The sequence below is a fragment of the Medicago sativa genome, chromosome 5 (genome assembly GCF_051527215.1).
Source record: "Medicago sativa cultivar Bolivia chromosome 5, Bolivia_mono, whole genome shotgun sequence".
In the NCBI taxonomy this organism is placed as follows: domain Eukaryota; kingdom Viridiplantae; phylum Streptophyta; class Magnoliopsida; order Fabales; family Fabaceae; genus Medicago; species Medicago sativa.
In genome coordinates, this window is record NC_140753.1 from 8,347,864 (window position 1) to 8,371,011 (window position 23,148).

The 23,148-nt window shown below is 33.2% G+C and overlaps 2 protein-coding genes across 2 annotated transcripts; both read right to left on the reverse strand.

The window, feature by feature from the left end:
* Nucleotides 1-3,556: 3,556 nt before the first annotated feature.
* On the reverse strand, nucleotides 3,557-10,814 carry LOC146919703 (aspartic proteinase 36-like). The gene is made up of 12 exons (XM_085713140.1): nucleotides 10,364-10,814; nucleotides 10,139-10,259; nucleotides 9,028-9,455; nucleotides 8,768-8,924; nucleotides 7,023-7,105; nucleotides 6,846-6,942; nucleotides 6,676-6,748; nucleotides 6,315-6,521; nucleotides 6,041-6,165; nucleotides 5,493-5,594; nucleotides 5,319-5,416; nucleotides 3,557-4,111 (listed from the first exon to the last, which is right to left on the reverse strand). Exons 1-12 carry the CDS (start codon nucleotides 10,621-10,623, stop codon nucleotides 3,940-3,942), a joined length of 1,923 nt encoding a protein of 640 aa, XP_085569266.1. The 5' UTR covers nucleotides 10,624-10,814; the 3' UTR covers nucleotides 3,557-3,939.
* Nucleotides 10,815-12,118: 1,304 nt separating this feature from the next.
* Nucleotides 12,119-16,233, reverse strand: LOC146919704 (metal transporter Nramp3-like). Its single transcript, XM_085713141.1, has 4 exons — nucleotides 15,532-16,233; nucleotides 14,276-14,412; nucleotides 13,493-14,145; nucleotides 12,119-12,677 (listed from the first exon to the last, which is right to left on the reverse strand). The coding sequence occupies exons 1-4, from the start codon at nucleotides 16,062-16,064 to the stop codon at nucleotides 12,456-12,458; spliced, it is 1,545 nt and encodes a 514-aa protein (XP_085569267.1). The 5' UTR covers nucleotides 16,065-16,233; the 3' UTR covers nucleotides 12,119-12,455.
* Between the last annotated feature and the right edge of the window lie 6,915 nt (nucleotides 16,234-23,148).

Consider the following 23,148-nt stretch of genomic DNA (forward strand, 5'->3'; position numbering starts at 1 on the left):
TTGGAGCCATTTTGATTTGATAGAGAGATACGAAGTTGACACAAAGAAAAAGAAATAAAATAGAAAAACAAATGACGTTTTCTTGATAAACTAATTGTGGTATACTTTTTAGTCCAATAAAAATAGTCAATATTAATTTATGTATCCGACATTAACAAAATAATATTTTTTTTTGGTGCCAATAAAAATGGTTCTATTTCCTTAAAAAAAAATGGTTCTATTTGAAAGTAACTAATGCACTTATTCAATTTAGAAAAAAGAACTTAGGTACAATTTCTTAGGTGCTTTTCGTATGGTTCTTTACTAAATTCACTTTGATTTTCTTAAATTCATAATTTTCTCAGAGGAAAAATTTGTAGTTTTAGTTAAGAACCATACCAAAAGCACCAAAAGAATTGTACCTAAGTTTTTCGCGGGCTTCTTCGATTTGTAGTAAAAAAATCTTTTTTTTCCTAAGAATGTCTAACAAACTTGTTGTCGTCACAAAAAATTAAAAATATTCAATCCATTTAATGTCATTATTAATAATTATTTATTCTCAATCTCCATTTATAATTGAATTAACATATTTTTTATAATATAAATTATAATATAAATGATATATATGGTTACAAATATAAATATAGAAAGTTATTGAAATCCAAATGCTTGAGAATGCTTGGTTTCTCAAGAGTGTTTTTCAAGAGCGCCACATGTCAATGCCATATTGAAACTTGAAAAAAGGGTCCTAAATTTATATAATATAGATATAGATTATAATGCTTCAAATTATAGCATTTATTTATGGATATATTTAACAATAATGCTATTCATCCCGAAAAGTAGTTTCACGATGCATCACAACATGTGTATTTTGGCAAGGCTATTTTCGGGATTTCTGTATTTCCATACAAAGCACCCCGTGAATTCCGCTAGGCCAGCTTTTTGATTGGTGGATTGTTGTTTCGGGATGCATTCGGGAAATAGATTTTGCTGTATATAGCACTGTTGTATATTTAAAGATATATCTTTAAATATGTCTATGATTGTTGATCCATTTAATAAAGAGTTTACTCATTATCCTAGAGAGACATGAGTTCAACTCTTGCTCTAAACATAAGGATCTCATTAAATATATTTATATGTGGTCTCTGAACTTTGAGACATGTCTTGCCCAAAACTTTTAATATTCAACAAAACTAAACTTTCGTATAAAAATAAATGATATTTTTTATTTGAGTATATCAATTATGTGATGTCTACTATTTAAAATTAATAAAATGACAAAAACAACACTCATAGTCACAAGCACAAATATTTTAGATTTAGGCACAATCACAAATAATTAAAATAGAAGAGACAATATTATTATATCAATAATACTAATAAAAATTAATTATTTTCTTTTTTACTTTTTATCATTTGTGAGAGTCACTAAATCCAAAACATTCGTGATTGTGACATAGAAGTATTACCCTAGAAAGACAATACCTCAAAGAAGTTAAATTTCTTACAATATTTCGATGATACTACAATTTATATAAGCTTTTAGTAAAGAAGACGTGCTAACCAATACCAGATTAAGTGATTCCCTAGGATCATGTATCATGTATGATTGTGACAAATAAACAAAGCCACGTTTTATAGTTTGGGCAACTAGTTACCTACCACATAAAAACACTGAGACCAATAAGCCTAAGAAGTATTGGCTTAGTTATGAGTCGCTTTTAATGGCTACTGGCTGCAAGTCACCATTATACTTTCACGTGTTGGATCCTTTAACATACTATAGTTGGCTTTCAATAATTTAAAAGTTTGATAAGCTTTCACTATCACATATATTTTTCTTGTATCATATGGACAATTTCTTCACCTTGCGGCTTAATTATTATTATAGTTGTAGGGTAATTCCTTTAATATTAATAGTTAAAGACAGTACCAAAATCGTGTTGTAGTGGGTTTTGCTTTAAGCACAAATCTACTAAAGCTTTTCCCTTTCATAAGTTTTCTTTGCTAGGAAGAAATGTTCAATTCCAAACTCACACTCAATGTTCTTTACTTAGCCACCAAGGGCAGTTTGGTATAAAATAGGTTCTCACTTTATAATCTTCCTCCCCGTAATCTCCTTTTTTTACATTTGTTTTTACTAGTTACCCCAAAAGAATTTAAGCAAATTAAAATGCATCATGTGCTAAGCGTTCATATAATTAACTTGGTAACCATGTCATGTGATGTGAAGGAAAATTTGTGTTCCCTAATTTGTGTCTCCTATATTGCTTGTATTTCTAGCACAAAACTTACAATTGCAAATCAGAGTTTGAATATGATTTTGATACTGGTTGTCGGTTGATATATACATTTTTAGTTAAGAAAAAGCAATACTAACAGGTTAGCAACTAATAATTACTAATAATTGACTTATTGATTAGATACTCTGGCCCATTTTGCTAGACCAAAAATCTAACTAAATCTTCAATTTCTTATTGTTTAAATATAGGATCAACCAATGATTAAAAATCTTGAACAGTAGTATTATTTGCAATGCAACGCTGGAGCAGCTTGGAATTGATTGTTACTTTGTAACTCTTGCTCTAATCCTTGTAAAAAAATTGTTGAATAAATCCTTGTACATTTTGTGCATGGTTAGTTAAATCCTTGTACATTTTGTGCATGGTTAGTTTTTCGTTAATATATTTAACTTTTTTTAAAAACTAAATCAAGCTATGTAACAATATTGGAAGGTGTTCCATAATTTTACTTGTGAAAAATGACCTCAAGACTTAAGCTACCTCCACCGACACAAAATGAAATGAACTAATTGTGACCCTCAATGATCAGACAAATAAGGATACGCCAGCGTGTGCTTCATTGTGCTGCTAGGTACAATATAATTTCCTCACATCTTTTACCTTTAAAAGGTAATGGTCCGAGATTTCGACAGAAAATTCAAGTTGCATGACAAAGTTGTCTATGTCCTTATCGTAATGTTTTTTCTATGGTACGTTTTTATCGTTATAGATTTTAAAATATCTGCTTACAAGTTACAAAAAGTATTAAAATATCAAATTCCACGTTGTTTCATTAAAGAGCAGAAACAACATGCTTAAATCAAATCAAAAAAAAAAAAACATGCTTAAACAGTGACGCGACATTTTCCATTTTCCAAAAACTTTAAAACCTCATTCCAAGGTTTGAAGTCACGAGTTATAATACTATTACCAAGGAAACGTGAGAAAACAACACCACCAAAACCTAGAAGGCCTATGGGATTTGGAAATTTTATCCAAGAGATGGCATATTAGGACGAACCGAAGGGAGGATCCCCACTAAACCCTAAGGTTGGAGAAGAAGAGCCACTACATAACCCTAATGTTGGGAGATGGAAGAGGAGGCCTTTAGCCACAGCATGTTATCATTATCTTCGGCTATAACCCCACCATAATCTTTTTTATTTATTATCAATGACTAGTAAATAGACTGATACAAGAATGAAGAGGAACATCACCTCAAAACCAGAAAAATAAGAATACGAACCAAGTAAAAAGTTCATCCAAATAAAAATGTAAGCATCATAATATACGAAATGGTGTGCCTCCCCTTTTTCATTCACCCGTATATTGAAATGCCACAAACAAAATTGCATTTTTAGATGAAGTGGCAAGCAAATAAGGTTGCACGTAGCTTAGCTAGAGCGTCCATATTAGATTCTAGCCCCTGCAATCATTACTCTATTCCCCATTGAATTTTTGCTTATTGTTGCTGATGAAATTAAATAAGCCCACTTTCCCTATAAAAAAAATCCTTACTGTACATCTTAACAGGGTTTTTACACATCAAAATAGACAGCCTGAATTTTTTGAAATTAGATCTTGAACAGCAAGTAACTATGGTTGTATAAATTGCTTGTAATAGCCACACTAATTAGGGAAACCGTTGACCAGCAGCAGTACAAAACGTAGCTCATAATGGTTGAAGCTCCTGCTCTGGAACAGCTACATGAACTGGCTTGTATGAATGCTCAGCTTGCTGTCTGTTTTTCCAAATTAAGAATATTCCCAATGCCGACCCTCCAAGAAGCATTGTAAGCAAAACCGCTAAAGCCACAATCCAATAATATTGCTGCCACCAAGTCCTGCATCATTTCAGAAAAATATGTTAACAGCATCCAAATGGTTATAGAATAAACCCCAACCATATTCAATTAATATAAGATTTTAGATATCAGCTATATGTAGTAACCAAAATATAGGCAACTGAAATAAGGAATGAAAGAAAAGGTTGAATTAACAATTATGCAGGTAGAATATTGAGTTGCCCACAAAGAAAATGTGGGTTTCCCACTTGTTGTCGCATAAGTTTCAGAGCAGTGCATACGTTGTGAAAGATATTTGTTTAAGAAACTAGTAAAATTATAAATATTTCCTCAAAGTAAAGAAATTTTAAGGTTTTAAAAGTAAATACAGCATTATATCGACATTTCCAAATAATTCACCACAAACTGGTGAAGTCTAAAAAAGGACACCACAAAGCAAAGATAAATAACTATACATTGCCAGAGTGTGTGTGTGTGTGTGTGTGTGTGTGTGTATTCATTGACACAGTCACACCAGGTGCAAGTCTTCGGATATTTACATCAGTGAATAACTTCATGTAAAATGTGAAACTAACCAATCAAATCATTGAACCATCTGATATTATTTTATGATCGCATATATCTAATTATAAATAATTTAGAAAACTGTAGGTCTGTAAACTAATAGTGGACATTTACTTATTTTTAAGAAAATGTATTATAGCTTAAATTGCAATAGTGCGATAATGAACTGATTTCACTTTCTGTATGAATTTCGTATACCCAATCTGCTTCGTAAAAAAATTTCAATTCAATGGTTGGATTAATTAAATTCATCATGTACCGAAGTGGTGAAGTATACGAAGACTAACACCCATTGTGAACAGATCTGGTTCCTCTCCCATGGTGCAGTGGTAGAGCAAAGTATTTTTTAGCTATTAGACAGCATACAACCGCATGCGGTTGCACTTTTTTATACATGAAAAATTTGATACAATGGTGAACATTTGTATCTATCAATATATATATATATGAAAAGACATGCTTGTGTGTTTTTTACAAAATATTAAATGTGGAAAGGAGCATATGACTCAATGCTGCAGCGTGAATTTTCATAAACTAGTACAGCATACTTTCCAAGTTCCTACTAATCCGAACGAGAAAAATTATATACCTCAGTATTGCATGCACTATAAATGATAAAGCAAGTATGTATACAATGATATAGGAAAGACAATTTTCTCTCTAGTTTCAAGATAGAACTTACCGTTTTGATGAAGGCTCAGCATTCCAATTAAGCAACTTATAACTTCCAAACGTGTCTGGGAGTTGCATGTGATGTTCAGAAAGCCGGGATATCATACTCTGTAACATAAAAAATAAGCCTCAAATTCAAATGGGTTGTCTACACATAAATGCAAATGCACAATTGTCAACTTACCATCGCAGTGGTGTTAGAAAAGAAATCCGCATATGGCCTTGGGGTTATGACCCATCTAGAAAGGGACCCGTTTCCAAGTGAAGAAAAATTCATTAAGTGAACCTGTGAGCATTCCATAATGTCAGTATCATAAAGTAACAACATGGAAAATTAGCTGAAAATGTTTAGTTTTCCTGGTACTTTGGTAGGCCGACACATGATTGAAAATCTTACGTCTAGGACCTACATATATCGGATGTCACTTGGGTGACATTGTGGTGCCAATGTCATGTGACATTGGTAAACCACAATGTGCCACATGTCACTCTATACTTAAAATAACAAAAAGCAAAAAATCCTTATGAAAGAAACCACTTGTCACATTGTGATTGGCCAATGCCACATGACATTGGCACCACAATGTCACCCAAGTGCTACCCATCCCACAACCTACACCAGCCAACCGATCTAGCCATGATTGTATATGCATATAGTTAATTACATCTCCTTTTAGCATCAAATTAAAAAATTATACTTAAAGCCCTGCACCTTGATGACCATTTTCTAACCTGTGATGTATTAACATCTAACTCCTGAGCTATGAGTCCAGCTAACTCTTTAATGTAAGGCTGCATATCCGTGTAGCTTGTGTTAAATGAAATGGCGATTGTTATTTGAGCAATTTGGAGTTCACCTGCACGTTCAATCATAGGAGATTAGTCGTTACTCATTGGTGATAATATAAGCTATCCATGTTTAAACGTGATGTATCCATGTTTAAACGTGATGTCTCTGTATATACTTGAAATAAAATAAAATTAGAATAGTAGGAGATAATATTACCTTGATGAAGATTATCCTGCGACGCAGATGGAGCAACCGAAGGCGCAAATGCTTTAGTTAAATTTGTTACTCCTGAATTTGAAGGCACTTGTGATGGGGCATCAGAGGTGTGTAGTGTTTCCCATAACTCAGAACAATTTGTTTTCCAGAAACCAATTTTTGAATTCTCACGATCATACATAACAAGAGTGTTACGGACAAAGATACCTACACAAACATAAATAGTATAGGAATGATCACTAAATTAGCAGACAAACCCATACCTCATAAGCTGCCAACCTAACACAAAAGCTAAGGAGCAATATTTTAAATCAGCACAAAGTAAGAAATGAAATGGAGTTACCCACAGTAAATCAGTTACCTCCTAAAAGAGTAGTTGGATCCCTTCCATTTGAGAAAACCCCCAGACAATATGCACCCCGTACTTTTGAATGCTTTATAAAAAGATAGCCCAAAGAAAAGTAGGGATTAGAAAATCAGTCAACCTGTAAACCCAGCTAAAGATACCAATGATCTTCTTATATAACTAACCCGAAACAAGTAATTTTCTGGAGACAGTGACAACTTGTGACCATTTTCAAACACCATGTCAACCACTGGAAAGCTTTTAGCGAGTTGAGAGACATCACTGAAATAAAAATAAATTTGAACCATTAATAAGCTGCAATAGGCTTGTGTGTTCACTACTTTATAATGATAGAGACATACATCCCAGCACCAGTAAAACATATATCTTTATAATTTGGATCAGGACCATTAATTTGTTTCAAAGAGTTGCGTTCCTTCATAATCTGCAAACAGATAAACACAAATGCAAACTTATCAGACATATAAGACAGTTTATCTTAATAAGATACTTTTTTGTTGTAATCACCAACAGGATATCCGGTCATAAATAATAATATACAATAACAATCAATAAACTAAACTATGAATTTTGTCAAAAAAAAAAAAAAAAACTAAACTATGAATGATGACGGAAGAATAAAAAGGAGTCTCCCTGATAAATGTACATACATTTGACTAATTCATCGAAACTTTAAATTCTATGAAGTGATTAGGAGGACATCCCACAGAAATGAAGACCAAAACACATCTTCATAACAGGTAAATTTAAAGCATAATTGTTTAAATGAGATTCCAAAATTAATGGTTAAAAATGACTACAAATATACATTACATCTTGATCGGAAAATTCAGTAATTTTTGAAGAATGAAGAAAATAAAATAAAAAACACACAAATTGAAGCATCTTAAAATTTCAAGTATTTATATATCATAGAATAAGAATACCCAATACCGTGTATGGCATACGTGTAAGAAGCTTGAATACATAGTACGATACATATATCATACGGCACGGATACAAAGGTACATGAAATTTTAAAAAGTAAAGATACAACACTGCAGCCAAGATAGACTAACAAAAATCTATTCATATCTACACACACACACACACACAAAAAAAAAAAAAAAACCCGACAATGTTTATAATTAAAGGTTACATCAATAATTGCTCATTAATGATAAACATAATAATTAATGTATGATCATCAAAATTTATAAAAGTGCACTTGTGATCATAAGACATGGACAGAATTAAATATATATTCCCCACCTATATCTGAACATGTTATTTCTACTATGAATGTGCCACAAAACATGAAATTTTGTGTCTTTAGTTGATAAGACCTATCGAGATGTATCGTATCAGGTAGACAAGTGTGTCTTTAGTTGGTAGGTATCGAAGATGTATCTGAGAAGTATCGGTGGAAATATTTCCAAAAAGAATTTAAAAAATTATTGGATACTTAATGGGTACGTATCGGGAAGTCTTGGACGCGTATCAAATATGTGTCAGACACTGATACTTCTCCATTTTTTAAGTATTTGAGCACCATTGTTTTTGTGCTTCCTATTTGAATACCGATAATCTACAATATTCAGGGCACTTTCAACAACAGTATTGAGGGAATTCAGTTTTGAAAGGTTAAATGGTGTATAAATTTTAGCATCCCTTTAACTCGATGCTCTGAACAAACAACCATCCAAAGATTTTTTAGTTGTAATGAAAGAGTAATTGAAATTTTAAATTTATCGAAGTATCAAAGTAATTTTCCTGAACTGAATACGACAAATGTCCAATAAATTCATAAATCAATAAAAATCATCTGCTAAATGTTAAACAATTTAAGATGTTTAAATCCTCCAACTTCATAATATTTTGTATAACAGGCATATGATTCATCAACAATCACAAGCAGAGGCAGTTCTTCTTTCAATAATGAGGAATTGAGCTACCCCCTCAGTATATTCAGAATTCACCATATTATAAGCCTCATCATCAATTTATTTCAACTCAACACCGGATAACGTAAGACAGACAACACCATGTTTGAAATCAAGAAATGCAACTCAAAAGATTCTATAATGGTATTTGTGAAAGAACTTACAGCACGTTTAAAAGCAAGAAATGCAGCTTCTGGTAGGTATGCATAAGTGGTGCCGCTATCCAAGACAGTTCCATGCTTCCCGTCAAAAACCTTTGGGTTTAGCTGCAGTTTCTTCCCCGCAACATGCATCTCCTTCAAATTGATATTGTAATATGGACTGTTGCCATCCCGAAACTAGAGTAAATGTGAGATTAATCAAATGCATTTTTTAAGAAAATGCATAAATCTCATATCTGTCAGATAAGGAATTTGACACACACCTTCTATCAGGATCTGAATGAGTAAATACCATGTCTTCAGGGGGAGATATTCCGCCAAGAATCATAGCACCTCCACCAACATCCATTCCACCATAGCATAATGAGAATGAATTACTTATTACCTTTTTATCAACCAACTGATCCATGATACTTAGATCTCCACGACCCAAACCCATGATGCCATCAGCGCGCTGACTATAGAGATCACCTGTCTCATCGTTTTCACAGCCAAAGACAGCACGTTGAGGGGCAAGCTCACTCAGATTTCCAAAGGACACAACATCCTCACCAAGGACTCCACTGCTACTACTCATTTCAGCATACTGTCTATCATACATGCACTGGTTCGTGTCACCATCACAGTTGCAATCCGGCGTGCATTTTACAGGTTGATAAGTTTCCGACAAGTCAGGCTGGAACTTCGGATCCTATCAAATAAAATCAGGCACATAAATTCATTCTTGTTCAGATAAATCACAAGAGTTACACACAAATCGGAACAGTAAATTCTAAAATAAAATTATTCTTTTTTGCAACCATTTCAAGATGGAATAAATAATTTTCCATGACAAAATTAGTACTCATAGCTGCCAATTGTCACTCCCTCCATGTTCTACCTCTCCAATTTTCATCACTAACATAAAAAAGAACATCCCTAGGCCGGACTAGGATCCCCTACAGCTGCAGTCTTGTGTTGGAGCTACATTGACCGTTAGATTAAGAAAAAAAGAAAGTTTGTCTCTCTAAATCTAACAGTCCATACTTTCTCTCTTTAAATCTAACAGTCCCAACCGCTGCAACGCCATAATTTCCAGGGTCGGAGGAGTAAAGAAGTATTCAAATTGAGTAACTTTGTTTTTTTTTTCCATAATAATGAGTCATCCACAAACAAATAGAATTGCATATTCAGAAATCATTAAATTCTAGACTTACATTCTCTATATTACAAACACTTCTGATAGAAGGTGTGTCCGGTGTCAGACACGACACATGTGATTTCATTCAATTAATTCATTTTTCAAATTACCACCCATGTCGACGTGTCAGTGCTAGCTTACATTAATTTCTAAGAAAAGTGACATTTTAAGAATGAATGATTATTATTTATTACCTGGTGCCTACCACAGTGTTCACAAGTAGAACAAGGAACATAAGTAACAGTGCTCCCTGTATCAACAATAAGAGCAAATCTCTGAGGAGGAGTACCGATCCAAAGCCGCGTAGTATAATACCTACACAATCAAATTTCGTAAAAAAAAAACAAAAAAACTAAAATTAAAATCTCGTTTAAAAAAATCATAAAGGAAATGGAAATTGAAAGAATCTATAAACTAACCCGTTGATAAGGAGATCATCGTAGAGTCGCATACGAGCGTTAGGATGGCGTTTGGATTCGGATCTTTGGAGTTGACGGCGAGGATTGAACGATGAGATAGAAGAATCCGGGGGAGAGAGATGAAGAGGGAGAATCATTGCAGGACGAGAAGCGTTACGAGTATTTGGAAAGAATAAGAGGTTGTTGGGATTAATAGAGAGAGTGAAGAGTGGAAGGTGTAGAATTAGGAAGAAGATTGAGATGAATTGAGTCATCGCCATGATTGAATTTGTGAACTGCGCGCGCAATGGTGGTGATTGAAAGTGAAGAAGTAATAAGGAAAATCACAGAGGTGAGCTTTGAGTATCAATTACGTCAACAAGGAAGGTAGGAGGGAGGGAAGTCAAGCTATCATCATCAATACTGTTTCAATTAACGTTCGCTTTAACTCTCATTTACGTTCCTTTGCTTTAACTCATTCTGTTCTACGTTCGCTTTCTTATCTTTTCTTAAAATCAAATTAAATTAAATAGTAATTTAGTCAATGGGTAATAAATTAAGATGGATAGTTAAGGTTTTTGCAAAAAAGCAAGTTTTTTTTGAAAGAAATTAAATTCTAATTTTTATACAAATAAATTACCAAAACTTCCTATAAATAATAACGTGGTCAATAATAAATAATAGTAATAATTTTTTGTGGCTAAATGACAACATGACTCTTTTTGTTCAATTATAGTAAGATGAAGTACGTGATTAGTTTGGTAAGACATAATTTTGAATTTATAATTTATGTCATATAAGATTTGATCTAAAAATAATCATGTTTGGTAACCGTTACTTTGTCCCAAAATTATAACGTTTCTTTTATAAGGTAATCCAAGTAGCTTATACTAACTTAAAACGTATAATTTATCATCATTTATCTCAATTTTACCTTATAATCTTAATTAAAAATAAATAAATATTCATTAAGTATATCACTTTATGTCATTTCATATTTACAAGTTAGTTTAATAGTTAATTTTATCAAACACTACAACTAACTTATCAACTATCCAGTATAAGTTAACTTATCAGTATCAGAAATTCACTATTTATTACCAAACTACAATGCACAGGTATGAAAATGTTTTCTGTTCAGAAAAATTCAGGGAAAAAGGGTGTAAGCAACAAAATGTACGTCGTTGGAGCGTGAAGGAGGAAGGATAGCAGGTAATTTACCTGCAGACTAGACAAAAAAAAAAAGTTTGGAGTGGAGCTGGTTGATATGGACAATAGTGATGAAGTGCTAAAAATGGAGATGATTACTATGTGATACGGAGCTAATACCAATGTTTTGAGGACAAAACAACCTTACTTAACAATAGTAGTAATTGATTAATCATTTAAAAACTAGATTTTGAAAATAGTTCTGCGATCACAACTTGGACCAGGCTTGCAAAGTTTCTCATCAAACTCTGACAAACAGCCCTCCAATGAATTTCAATTGGTGGCATCATAGTTCACCTTGTTAGAGTGTAATAATGAAATCATTCATGTGCTTGAGTGATGATATCAGCTTAATAACATGTTTAATTATGCGTTTCATTTTTCATTCTCGCATCCAAAAGCTAAAATGACTGTGATTCCCTGAAGAAAATAATTGTAGCTTCAAGTAGAAGCGTGTTTAATTTGATATTGGACGTGAAAAGAAACAGGTAATAAGCTATTTGTTTATACATGCATTATATTTGTAGGTTCTATCCCTGAGAAAAAAAAATTATTTACAACTTAACCTAAAAATAACACTCTTAACGTCATAGACTTAAAAGGTATGATTACAGCTCCATTGTATATCAAATTTTACAGTAGTGCAGTAACATACCAAGTTACTGGCATCTACACTGACTTGTTTCATTGAAGTACAGACAACCAATAAATAAGGTACCACCACTGCCCCTGAATCATTGCAAGTTATTAGTTATACAAATAATAAGCATTAGTATGGTCAATAAGAATAGGGCAAAAATATTGATTAAAACTTCTTTAGCAGCAGAGCATGTCCTACTTCATGATTTTGAGGAATAATGTTGACTGCTGAACTTTGCGTGGTAGCTACTATCTCTGTGGCTGCTCAACTCTCCGTGGTGGTAACTGTCTTTGATCGAGTTAATCTTTGCCAAGGTGAAAACGTAACGGAGCTTGAAATAAGGTAAATAATGAATGCAACGTATGCCGCTGTTATTACACACACAACAGTTGTGAACACTGCTCCACTCACTTCAGAGGAAAAGAATTCCAGCAAAAGATAGCCATTTATCACTATCACCAGAGCAGCCACAAGCCAGGAAATGGTCTGTATTGAAATCATAAGGATATCATGAGCTGTGGCTATTATACAATTACCAAAAAATCAAAGCATCAAACTAAAAATACTGTCTGAACCTAATTAATAATGATTAAATTTTTTAGCAAGCAGCCTCAATCCACGTTGATAAAAATATTAACGAGGGGGTAGGGAACATAAAAAGAGGCCTTGAAACTAGTCCCTTTGGTAAGAATATGTCAATCTTGTTGAACTTAGCCACTTAGGTAAGAGAAATTATCAAAATCTTACAGACATTATTTATCACATAAACTTATTTGAGTTCTGAGTTATATCAAGCCTGAGAAGCAAGATGGAATAGGTCTATATTGGGACATTTCTAAATTATCTCCTAGTTAAGAGTCCCACGTTTGATTAAATAAGGCCCGAAATGTGAGTGGTGGACATTCCTCACCTTACAAGCCAGTTTGGTAGGGGTTGAATTGGGCCGAACCCAAATTTTAACATGGTAGTGGAATCTATCCAAGATCCATTGGAGATTGGACCACCCGCTATCAAGCTATTCGGGTAACGCTCCAGATGTCCAACACTAAGCATGAGAGGTGTATTGAGAGTCTCATATTGAATGATATAAGGTCTGAAATTGTGTTTATAAATGGTGGACAATGCTGACCTTACAAGCCACTTTTGTAAGGGTTGAGCTAGGCTCTACCCAAACGTTACGACTCTTTACATGTTTTATATAAGACATATATGAATATGCAAATGGCAAATTTCATGTCCAATAAACTGACAATGGATAACTAGTAGAAGCAGTTCAACCAAAATGCAAAGGAATCATATACCTTGAGGACAGAGCCAATCTTGAAAGTGCCCATTATTTGTTCCTTTGAAACCAAACAAAGCAAGGGAATCAATGCAAAAGGGATTTGCACTGACTGAAGAACATTAAGCCATTCATTCAAAACATCTAATGATTCCTCTGAAGAATCAAATATAAGTGCAACTATCATAGTCGGGACGATTGCGAAACTCCGAGTAATCAACGCCCTCATCCATTTTTTCAACTTCAAATTCAGAAAACCACCCATGATGAATTGTCCAGCATATGTACCAGTAATAGTGCTACTCTGACCAGCTGCTAGTAACCCAATACCCCATATATACAGGATTGGGAATACTCCGCCTCCATACTTCTCCTGAAGGTACTGCCCTGCATTTACAAGACCGATCCTATTTGCTATTTCAGTACCATAAAAGCCCTTAGCAAACACAGTTGTGACAAATATATTAATAATAAAGGAGACAACTAGCGCAATGGTGGACTCTATGGAGTAGTAATTGAGAGCTTCTTGAACGCGGCCTTTCTTTTTGGGGTCAACCTGCCTGGATTGAACAAGAGCAGAATGCAAGAATACATTGTGAGGCATAATAATGCAACCAACAACTCCAACAGCTTGTTGTATAGTTCTGGAGCTAAGTTTAGGAACCAAAATACCTACAAAGGCAAAATGAAAGCATGTATCAGTCTATCAGATATGAAGCATGAGCACACCTAGGAAATTGACTTAATAATGAAGATAATTTGCAGATGTTCAAACTTCAAATCGACGAAATAAACTACTTACCAACAAGAACATCAACACCATCTGGCTTTGCTTCACCAAACATCCATGCAAATGAGAGAGCCATTATAGCAATAAGAACGGCAAAAAATGCTTCCAATTTCCTCACACCATAATTCTCAAGAAAGAGGAAAATGAAACTGGAACAAGGTAACCACATAAAAGTTAAATATTTAATTTTGAATAATATACATTGTTCAACAAGTACATTTGCTTCTTCCAATAGCTTCTTAAATGCCAAAACGAAAAAGCAAGACAATTGATCATGGATTCATCAATATTTCTGGTATTCAACATAATAATTTTTGTCTATGTATTCTTCCCAATCCCAACAGGTTTACATGACATCTATGTGAGAGATTTCCAAAGAAATGAATCTAAGAAAGCACTCTAAAAGGTGTGTTTCTTCATGGATTTGAAATTCAAATTAATATGGTATGTTCTTTCAAAATTGAATTGTGTTTATTCATTAATTAATGCATCTTTTTAATTGAATCAATTCATGAAAGAATGTAACTTGTTGAGTTATTATTTCCCTTCATCAAGTAATATACGAGTTTTTCTATAAATAGAACAACTCTACATTCAAAAGGTCAACGAAACACATTTGTCAAAGTAAGAACTCTAAACCATTTGTTGTCTTCTCTTCTCATATGCACAAATTGAAGTTAGGTAGTACTATTCTACAAAGTACAAACTATCACTGAACCATATGTTTTGATAGGGGATGTGCAATCCAATCCATAACAAGAAACTCTAAAGACATTCACAGTTACCCTCCTCTTACATCAAGTTTAGAACCTAAACTGGTAGGGCCATGTGGAACCTAAAACTTAGTGTCTCTACACACACTTTGAAGTAATTCTGCAATCATATTCTTCATCTGTACTCTATTTATGCAGCATCCTCGTCCATAGTACAACTAAAAAACACTATGACCCACTGTAATAATATCAAGAAAATCCAATTCCAAAACAATAATAAGATAATTTATCTATATTTTAAACCTTAATCAAAGAAGATACTTCGAAATAACGCCATAAGTGGCCCAATAAGCTGACATCAGAGGCTAAAAGTAACCGTTTTTGAGTTTGCAGGGTCAGAATCCAAACCAAAAAAAAAGAAACTCAGGGGGACTAAAACTAGAAAATGCTATAATTGCAGAGACTAAAATCATATATAAACCTACTTTAAATGAAACTTACCGAAACTGAAATTTGTAAAAAAACTAAAAACCATTTAAAGTAAATGAAATTTACCAATCTAAAGCAGTAATGACAACACCAGCCCAAAGAGGAACAAGGCCATTACTCAAAATCCTAATAGCAATAGCACTCCCTATAACCTCTTGAATATCAGAACCAATCAAAGCAACTTCAGTCATCAACCAAAGAACAATCCTTGCCCAAGTAGGATACTCATCTCTACAAAGTTCAGCCAAATGTCTCCCCGTAGCAACACCTAACCTTGCTGACAAAAGCTGAATCAAAAGCCCCATAGCTGTAGCCCACATAAGAAGCCATAACAGCGAATACCCAGCAATTGCACCAGATTGAAGATCTCCTTCCAAGTTTCCAGGATCCAAAAATGCTATACTCATCAGAAAACCTGGTCCACTGAATAACCATAGTTTCTTCCATGAAAACGGTGGAATTCTTACTCCAGAGTCCACGTCAGCTTCGTAGGCTTCTTCTTCGTCGGTTCCAACAACGACAACCTTTTCAGATGAATCGTAAGCGGTTTCTTCTCCTTCTTCTTGTTGTTGTTCTAACAGAGGTTGTTGGTGAGACATGGTGGTGGATAATGATTCGCGTTGCGGTTACGCTTATGTGTTGTAAAAAGATAGGTTTGAAAATTGGAACTAGTCACTGTCGAGTGTGGAGTTTTGAGTTAAGTAAATAGCACATCAAAGTTGAAACACTACACTCTGTTTTGTTTTCTGTATAATTGGGTTCTGGTTTATCGATGAAAAGAATAAGATTGTAAATCAATTAGAACTATAAATTATTCTTGTGGTCCCTTTCCCTAAAATGGGAATTCCGTTCCGATTTTTTCCTCCACTTTTTTCTTTTAATTTTTTATTTGTTATTGTATTAAATTATTATTATTCCAATAAAATATCCAGTGTCGTACAATAGCGAGAGAACTGAGAACATATTTGCACATGTGACCTCTCTCGCTTGAAAACTTTTGTTCTTTTACACGAGTGGTGTTTTGACTTGGAATATAATTTTTGTTTAGTTCTGTAGATATTGTCTTTTTGTATTTTGTGTTGGTCTTATATGAGATGAGGAAGGTCACTAGGTCAGTACCTTGGGTAGGTGCTTAGTGGTTGAAGCGAGTTGTTAGGAATTCGTCATGGATTGAACTTTGGAGATAGTTTTGAGGTAAGGTTTTTGCAATAGAAAATGTTTGATGAACACTTCATTTAGATGTATACATCTTAAAAAAAGAAGAAATAAAAAGATTGTTGTAATATATTGATGACGTAATAGAACCAGAGAATAAAATGTAGTGATGAATATACTCGAAGAATATATGATTCTCTTAAAAAAAAATCTAAAGAATATAAGATGTCCAAATATCATTGTTGCTTTGCAATATTACAGTCTTCATTGAAATGATTAAAAAAAATGCTCTTAATTAGTGGATGATGATTGCCCGTGGACCCATCCATCATTTGTTCTTGAGGTGTAATAATCAAACTAATGATCTAATGATTGGATGAATTTGAAACTCAATTCAAACCAATTATTGGTTCATTTTATTTTAAATTACAATCCAAACTAAACCAACCTAATATAATCTCCATTTGGTCTGATCAACTGAGAACCAAATCAAACCATTATGTTTCTTTTAGAGCAACCATTATGTTTCTTTTAGAGCAACCATTATGTCTATTGTTATTTCTTTTATTTCACATTATATTAGGATTGTTATCTTAAAAAATAAGTTGTGTTCATGTATTTTTTTAATCATTATATAATTTTTGTTTTTAACTTTAGATTATGTACTTGTTTTAATAATATATACAAAATACATAATACTCTTCCAATCCCATAATAAGTGATTCTTTTGTAAAAAAAAATATCGTCTCAAAGTAACCGACTCATTTCACTTTTCATTACAATATATTTTTTTTCTCCAATTATAACTTTAATTAATACTAAAGTTCTTTATTTGGTTAAGAGTGCATCTTGGGTTTGTGTGGATATTATGATCAACCGAGATGATCGGAAAGTGGAAGGGGATTGGAACAAGCTTTGGTCTCTACATATACCTCGAAAGGTTAAACATTTTATATGGCATGTTGGGAGGGATTATTTACCTAGTAGACAAAGGTTAACTAGCAAGGCTGTTGGTTGTTAATCGAATTGTGTAGTTTGCTAATCGTATACCGAATATAATTGGCACTTGTTTCTTTGTTGTGTAGATAGTTTCTATTATTGGAGAAAATTAAGTTTGATTTGCCATTGCTGGAAAATTTGATGGATAAATGTTGAGGGATTTAATGATGTTTTTATCAGGTTGTGGCAACATTAATTTGAACAAGTGGAATTTGCAATGATAGCATATGGAAGAAACAAAATTTGAAATAGTTGGTGTGATATGTGACATGCACTATTAGTATAGATGGGGCAATTTTTGCAGCTGATCAAAAGGAAGGCATGGGGGCGTGTTTGAGGAACACAACATGCCATTTTATTGGAGCTATGGCCACTGCTGCCATGACAACGTAGGAAGGTGAAAGTCAGGGTCTGCTTCGTGCCCTTGAATGGATTGTTCGTTAGACATCAAGCAAACGGTTGTGTTCATGCTCTTCAATGGATGGATTCATCTAACACTTCTCGCAATGGATGTAACCGGAATTTTGACTTTTACAAAAAATAAAATAAAATATAAATGTAAAATTTTTATTTTTAAAAGTATAGGGTAGGAGTATAAAATGTGCGATCACGAGAGGCTCGATTAAGTTTGGGTTGGATAAATTAAGTGTGGGCCACCAATCTATTAGCCCAGCCTAATATTTGACATTAGGTAATTTCTTTTTCCACCCTCCAAACTGCTCGCACACCTTCATGATCATCCACATGATAGGTAAATTCGGTTCATCAATCCTTCTAAAAATTTCCCGGCGATGAATTAAGGTTTTTACAAGAATATGGTGGAGAAGCCTAGCCTCTAATCTAATATCAGAACGATACAACTTCCCATGCCCGGTGTTTCTACCGGTGTCTCAAGATAGTATGCATATTAGTATACCGATCATAACTCTCGTGCACACAACGACCATAAGTGATGATATGTCAACTTGTCTGCAGATTAAGCAAAGAGTTCCAAATGAAAGCATATACCCTATAAGTAATACTCTTGTTCATCATGAACGTAAATTTAGTAGGACCATCTCGATGAAACATGCACTAAATGCCTTTTACTATAGAATCATTATACGAATTTTCAAATTCAATCAAAGACCGTAGACCTTGAATACTCAACATATTTTGAAATAAAAATTTCAACTTATCAAATTCCTCAAATTTCAAAAAAGAGTAGTTACTTCGATCCAAAAATAAATTTATGGATTTTGTTGAGGGCATCATTGGAAAGAATCAAAAAATGTTGAGTAGTTACTTCGATCCAAAAATAAATTTATGGATTTTGTTGAGGGCATCATTGGAAAAAATATAGTCGGTATGATTTCTCATGGTTGCCCTAAAATAGAAGAGAATGTGAATGTCTCAAATATGACTTTTTCAATGGCTAAATAATTTGGTCATTTTTTAGGAGGAAGAAGAGATGACAAAATTGGAGGTTTTATTTTTCATGTGGTGTAGCCAGAGTTGACCAGAAACTTAGATAAATGGTGGCAAAGGTGGTGGGTTTGGAGAAGAAGAGAAAGCTTCTTTGATTTTCTTTCTAAGAGAGAGATGCAACAACAACAAAAAATTAAAGGAAAATTGCATTTACATCCCCTAAGGTAGGTTCAAGTGTAACTCACACCTAGGGTCAGTCAAGAGGGGGTACAACTAGGCCCGTTGCGTCGGGCCACTTCTTATTTCCAATATTATCTTTATTCACACCCACATAAAAAAAATATGGAGTATATACTAGATACATCAACTCTTGAATGAATCTAAAAAATTCAATTTTTTTTCTTATAAATACGACCATAGGGAGTATATGTTAACTCCCTGTAATATTAGCGGTTTCTGATTTACCCCCTGTAAAAAGTAATTTAGATTCCAACCTTATAGTTTGAAGATTCTTTAGTTTTGGACCTTCATGAATTTTGACTGTACAAAATCAATGATATGGCAAGAAAGGTAAACCAATATTTGCTCAAATTGCGGGGGCGAAAGTACCTTAAATTTTGAAATTTGACACCATGAATGTCTAAAACCAAATAATATTTAAATTCGAGGGTTGGAATCTAAAAAAAAAATTACAGGAAAAAACCTGAAACCACTAATTTTACAGGGGTAAACATATATTAACCCTAAAATTTTTAATAAATCACATATTGTTTAGACTGATTTTTGGTAATGTAATCTTCATTATCCATCAACGCTTTAGGACTGGATAAATGTATTTTTATAGTGTCCGTTCAAGTCTTACGATTTATGATATCATTTCACGCGTTCTTTAAGAACAAAATTATTGCTCTTATTAATGTTAGAATTGCATCCAACAATTTTTAATAACAAATTGTCTCATGACAACATAATAGAAAAATACCAAGTGAGTTGTTCAAAAAAAAAAAAAAAACTAAGTGAACATATTCAAAAGAAAGGAAAAGAAAGAAAGATGAAAATAAATGCAAAATACAAAGGAAAAAGGAAAATAAAGCAAGAACAAAGCAATATTAAATTGCAGAGAATGTAAAGGGTGATTGTAATTCATCTCTATCCGCCCCTAAACCCGTTTGCCAACGCGGCGTGAGTGTTACAAGGCTTTCAGAAAATAGGATTCAACCTCTAATACATCGAAATTGCAACTATTTATAGAGAAAAGAAAATAACTTCCTACATTTAAGATATTGACAAGTGCCTTATTTAATAACTTCCTTAATCTAAGATTGACACATGTTCGTTTTAATAACTTCCGATAACTTTTATATAGGAGTTGTTTGCTTGATTGACGAACTATGTCAATATTCGACTCTTTGAATGACTTCTTCCAATGTCTTATAGCATCTGTCACTTCTTGTTGAAAATGAAGCCTTCGGCATCAAAATAGTTTAGTCGATTTCCACTTAATATAGTTAACTTTGACAAATCATGTTCCATGGTCAGTCGAATTGAGTTTTCTTCTTCTATTCAAATTCTAACACTAAGACTTTCTCAATGCCATAAATTTTATAACTTTGGTATCAACACATATATATGCATAGCAGTACGACAAGAAGCATGGTAAAACAAAACTCCCACAAGAAACCGTTAAATCTCTGCAAATATCTCCTTTGACAGGGATGTAGTTTCACAATTTTTTGGGGAAATAAATTGGATCCCTAGAAAGAAATACTTGGAACGACGGATCTATAACTAGAGCAGAGGAAAGTTTAGTACTTGAAAAGAAAAAAAAAAATTGGTATGCAAACTATGTATAAGTATTATAAAGGATGCTTGTTTGTTGCATCTGCTTTGGGGTCATACACAATCACAATTTAATATGTAGAAACAACAATTAAATTTGTACATGAGTTTCACTCCATTTTACATTTTCATGGTTTAAAACAAAATATTATATAGGAAGCTAGCATCATATAGTCATTACTTGTTGGCTTAAATTGAAGAGTTTTCTTCTTTCTTTAACCGCGTGTTAACACTGTCAAACTCATGGTAGGTCAATGTCTAGTTAAAAAATAGAGGAGGTGTGAGTGAAATTTTAACATACCTCACAACAGATCAATGTCATTTTTCCAAAAGACAAAGGAATAAGGGAGGAGAGTGTCGTATGCTTCAAAGAGGTAGTAAAATAGTACAAATAGGTAGTAAAAAACAAAGAAATTGAAATTGACTAAAATGAAGAAATGAAGAGGAGATCTGTGTTGATGTATAAAAGAGGAAGTGAACTTTTGTGTGCGTGGCTAGAAGAAGGTCTACGTGACCAGGGAAGATGAGTAAGGGAATGAAGAAAGATTGTGTTGCTCACAAAAGGGAGCATATAAGTTATTTCTTTGAGAAATGATATTTGTACAACCAATTTGTAACAACTTTTTGACAATTTTCTGTTTGTGATTTCCAAAATAATGGAATCACTTTAGAACCAAAAGTTTGTGATTTCCAATGTATATGAATGACTTCCAAAATAATGCATTATAAATGCTTGACATTTGGGCATTAGTTTGACAGAGAAAGAACAACAACACACAACTTTGGACAGAATTTTGTTGCATTAACAACATAGTTCTCCCTCATTCTCTTACTCTAAATCATCCATCAATTCTCTAATGCATGAGTGAATTGCTGGAACCATAAATCTGTAAAATACTGTTAGGAGATACGCTTGGTGTGGTTGTGCAATACACGTCAAGAAACTCATAGTATCCTGAAGGGGATTCGCCGGTCATTCCTTATTGCATCCAATATACAGTTATTGGTGGGGGCGAATCGAACCTAAAGGTTAGTATGACAACCCCATACGCTTTGAGTTTACATGCATAACTATTAAATTTTTCAGGTTTCAAGTGCAGCAGTCTCTTCCCAACAATTAAGATATACAACAATCTTTGGAATTTATGTCCACACTTCATCGTATTCATCTTCATCATCTTCTTGGTCAAGTTATTGCAGCAGACCCCCAACACAAGATCCAACATTTTCTCTCTCATACTCACATAATTATGATTTTATTCTCTCTTTACCTTTTTCTTTCTCTATTGATTTTGACTAATCAAAATAGAGAAAAACAAAGTTGTCAAAGAAGTTGTTCACAAAGAGTTGTACAAATATCACTACTCTTTCTTTTATAATAGTTGTCTACTTTTTTTTTTTTTTTGGGAATAATAATTGTCTACTTAGAGTGCTCTTAGTCAATGGTTAATTCCTGTTTGAAAAATAAAATAAAACAGTTACCTTTGAATTAAAATAGTTGAAGGAAATTCTTATAACTATAATACTTTCTAAGTTGAGGCATTCTTTACTAAAAATTAAGATTAAAGTAGGATCGTCCAAAAGTACAATTAATAAGATATTGAATCTTAAAAAATTAATTCAACGCTAAAATATTTTGTTCTACTAATCAATAGCATAAAATATAATAAATAAATTACATCAATATCTACCAATTGTATTTAACAATTCATCACACTTGTAAAAAAAAACACTTCATCACAAAACAGACACATGCGCATGTTACAATCTATATATTTTTTCGATGACGGAGAAGGACGGTGGATGATGGTGGATGACGGCGGTGAGAGGAATGCGAGAAGCGAGACATTACATATAGAAAATAGATTAATTATATTATTAAAAACTATATATTTTCCCCCTAAAAAAACTATATATATTTTTGACAAGATTATTAAATACTAATTATAGAATAATTAAATAAATAACATAAGAAATGAGCCCCAAAAAAAATAAGAAAACGAAAATAAAAGTGCATAAAAAAGAAACACAAAATAAAATTAAAAAAAAAAGTAACGAGAAAAAAAAACAAAAGATAAGGTAACAATAAAAAAAAGAGTAATACAATGTCCCATAAGTTGTGTGAGTTGTGATGACGCACGTGAGGATCTTGCTCATATTTGTTTCGAATGTTCTTTTACTGTGCAGGTTTGGCGTACAACCGGTCTTTGGAATACGGTTCATAAGGTGTTCATTGAAAAAAATTCAGCAGTTGATGCCATCTTTGAATTGCTACATCAACTT